This window comes from Vespula pensylvanica, chromosome 3 (assembly GCF_014466175.1).
Source record: "Vespula pensylvanica isolate Volc-1 chromosome 3, ASM1446617v1, whole genome shotgun sequence".
NCBI classification, from domain to species: Eukaryota; Metazoa; Arthropoda; class Insecta; order Hymenoptera; family Vespidae; genus Vespula; species Vespula pensylvanica.
Window position 1 is genome coordinate 9,856,422 of NC_057687.1, and position 2,867 is coordinate 9,859,288.

The 2,867-nt window shown below is 31.8% G+C and overlaps 1 protein-coding gene across 2 annotated transcripts in view; it reads right to left on the reverse strand.

Moving 5' to 3' along the window:
* LOC122627495 (calcium uniporter protein, mitochondrial) overlaps window positions 1-2,867 on the reverse strand; it is a 47,753-nt gene that overhangs the window by 28,788 nt on the left and 16,098 nt on the right. For both annotated transcript variants that reach the window (XM_043808619.1, XM_043808620.1), the window contains exon 2: window positions 1,015-1,183. In XM_043808619.1, coding sequence (XP_043664554.1) covers window positions 1,015-1,183 — 169 coding nt within the window. The remainder of the gene's footprint in view (window positions 1-1,014; window positions 1,184-2,867) is intronic.

Sequence of the window (2,867 nt, forward strand, 5' to 3'; positions counted from 1 at the left end):
TACCATTCATCCTTTTACCGATACAACCTAAATCTTTCCAACGATATGCATTACGTTGTTCTTCCTCAAAAATTCGATATTTTACGAATTCGACGAAACAAATAAATCCATCGTTCGAATTTCAGTAAAGAATCGATCGAAAAATTTTTTCAATTGAAGAAGTGATTGAAAAAAAAGAAAAAAATAATAAAGAAAAGAAAGAAAAACAACAACAACAAAAATATCGATCACTCTTTTTCGTGACTTTTTAAGTCAATTGTTTCGTTTTCTCTTTTCTTTTCTTTTTTCCCATTTTATTTTTTCTTCTTCAGAGTGTAAAACTACAAGATTAGAAAATTCAGAGCCGCCCTGTATAAAAATGAGAAGGACGCGAGAATGGAAAAAAGAAATGATGAGGTAGGCTCAGAGATCAAGGATAATATTTGAAGATAAAATGGGAATAAAGGATATCCATTATACGGCATGGAAGTTGGCGACGTTGCAGTTTCCGCGGAGTAGGTCAGACGATGTAAAATTAATATCCTCGAAAATTTACTTACCTTCAGGAACGTACCATAAGCGAATAGATATTTTTATACGAACGATATGCAAACGTTCTAAAATTCCAGAAAGTTGATTCTTGATGATACCTAAATCGTACAACATTTTTTTTCTTTTCTTTCGTTAACTTCATAATACACAGAGTATTTCTCGAAATATTGACTTTTATACTTTTTACTTGTCGTAAAAAGACAGGTAGAATTTACTCGTATATTTCTTAAGAAAACACAGAATGGTGGATAGGTTGGACTTGATAGGAGTGGCAGGAGAGGGAGTGGCAGTGAGAGGGGGAGGAGGAGAGTAGAAAAGGAAAATCCATTTTCTTAGCGAAGTCTCCAGTGGTTTGTTACTTGTACAATGTAAAGCTGAAAAGGAAGCTTGTAACGTTCGTATATACGATAAATCTTTGTGGAAAAACAATATAAACGGATATATCGGACCTATATTTTTTTTTTTTGGATTTATAAAACTTACCAGATGGTTCAGTGACGGATGTCGTGGATGTATTTTCTCTTGTGTCCTTCGTAGCGGTCGAAGCTTGAGTATTTTTCATGAGAATCGTAGTTAGATTCGGTTCGAACGATCTCGCTGTTATCGATATGTTCCTTTGCGAAAAGTGCCACCATCTTTTACACCATGTCTCCTGAAAATATATCAATACGGGAATTCGAACTAAATTTATTTATGAAATACTATTTAGATATATAGATACGTCGATATATAAAAAATATATATATATACACACACGTGTGTGTGTCTTCTTTTCTTTTTTGAATACACCGAGAAACATTTTCCCTGGACAGGTTCAAATTCAAATTCGAGTCGCGTGAAATGTGCTGAATATCGATCTGCGGCTTTAGGACTGAAAAAAACTTCGCGTCTTCCGATGAAACTTTCATAGAGAACGAACGTTACTCTATACGTTTACGAGGAACTCGAGAGTTGGTAAAGCCTCTACGATATGATATTTTCTCCGGGTCTCTCGTCGTGTATGGTTATCTTTTAACGGAACGAGGATACGAACACGTCACGTACGTTCGCAATTTTTCTGTATAAAAAAAGGCAAAAAAAAAAAAAAAAAAGAAACAAAGCAAACAAAACAAAAAGAGAAAGAAAAGGAACGGAAAAGAATGTTAAAATCCAAAACAAAAGGAAAGAAAAAAAAGAATATACATGTACTTGTTACGGTGATGCAGATTCTAAGATATTTTTCATTATTAATTAAACGGTACAGTTTATTCATTAACGAGACGACAGATCGTTAAATCGATAGATCGAGTCTTTTTACTTCGATCTTTTTTTTTCTTCCATTTTTCTATTTTTCCCTCTTAGATTTCTATCGAAGAAGCTTCTCTACTTACATTTCAAATAAACGTTGCACGGATGTAAGCTTCGGAACAATGCTCGAACTTCTAGTCCGCAAGTGCAAATAAACTGTACATTTTGCGACGAGTTCAAGAATAATATTTGACCGTTCCATCTGTTTTTCCAATATTTTCTTTTTCTTTTCTTTTTTTTTTTTTCATTTCATTCTCCCCATCGAAAGCCGATCCTTGTTCTTTTTCCTATTTCTGGATATCATACCTTTTATCTCATGATCCTAACCGATTTGATATATCTTTAAATCACTCGATCTTTCGTTCGAATTCAACACGTCACACTGAATGGAATTTAATAAATAAAACCTTCATATATACACGATCCTCGTGAACATGGCGAACAATATGATCATCTGTCATATTCATTATACAAATTTCCAAAGGAACAAAAAATCAAGATCCAATAAGATTTTTAACAATTTGTATTATTCTCACCTTAAGTGTGCATATATATATTATAATATACAGAGTGTCTAAATGAAAAGCGATCACGAGAATTATTATGAAATCTCAAGAATTTTTTTTGAAAAACATTGATTTTCTTTTTCTAAAATGTAATGTGGCAGAATAGGATGGGAGAAGCTACGTTATGTTCAAAAAGAAAAGAAGAAACATTTTTCCTGACAGATTTAGATCATTTTATAATTTATCAAAAGTAACTACGATTCTCCGATCAAATTATTCGATAAAAAGAGGGATTAATAATTTCGTTATTTGTTATTTTATTTAATATAGTATTCGTATATACTGCAGAATATTTGATGTACAAATAGAAAAAATGTTATTATTGCATGGAGATACACGCATTCGACAATACATATTTGGAATATTTAATAAAATAAAACTTGTTTGTTCAATCTGAAATTCGAAACGTATTTTACTGTGAACTATTGTTATAAAAAATTAAAAAGAAAAAACAAAAAAGAAAAAGAAAAATAAGCACCATTG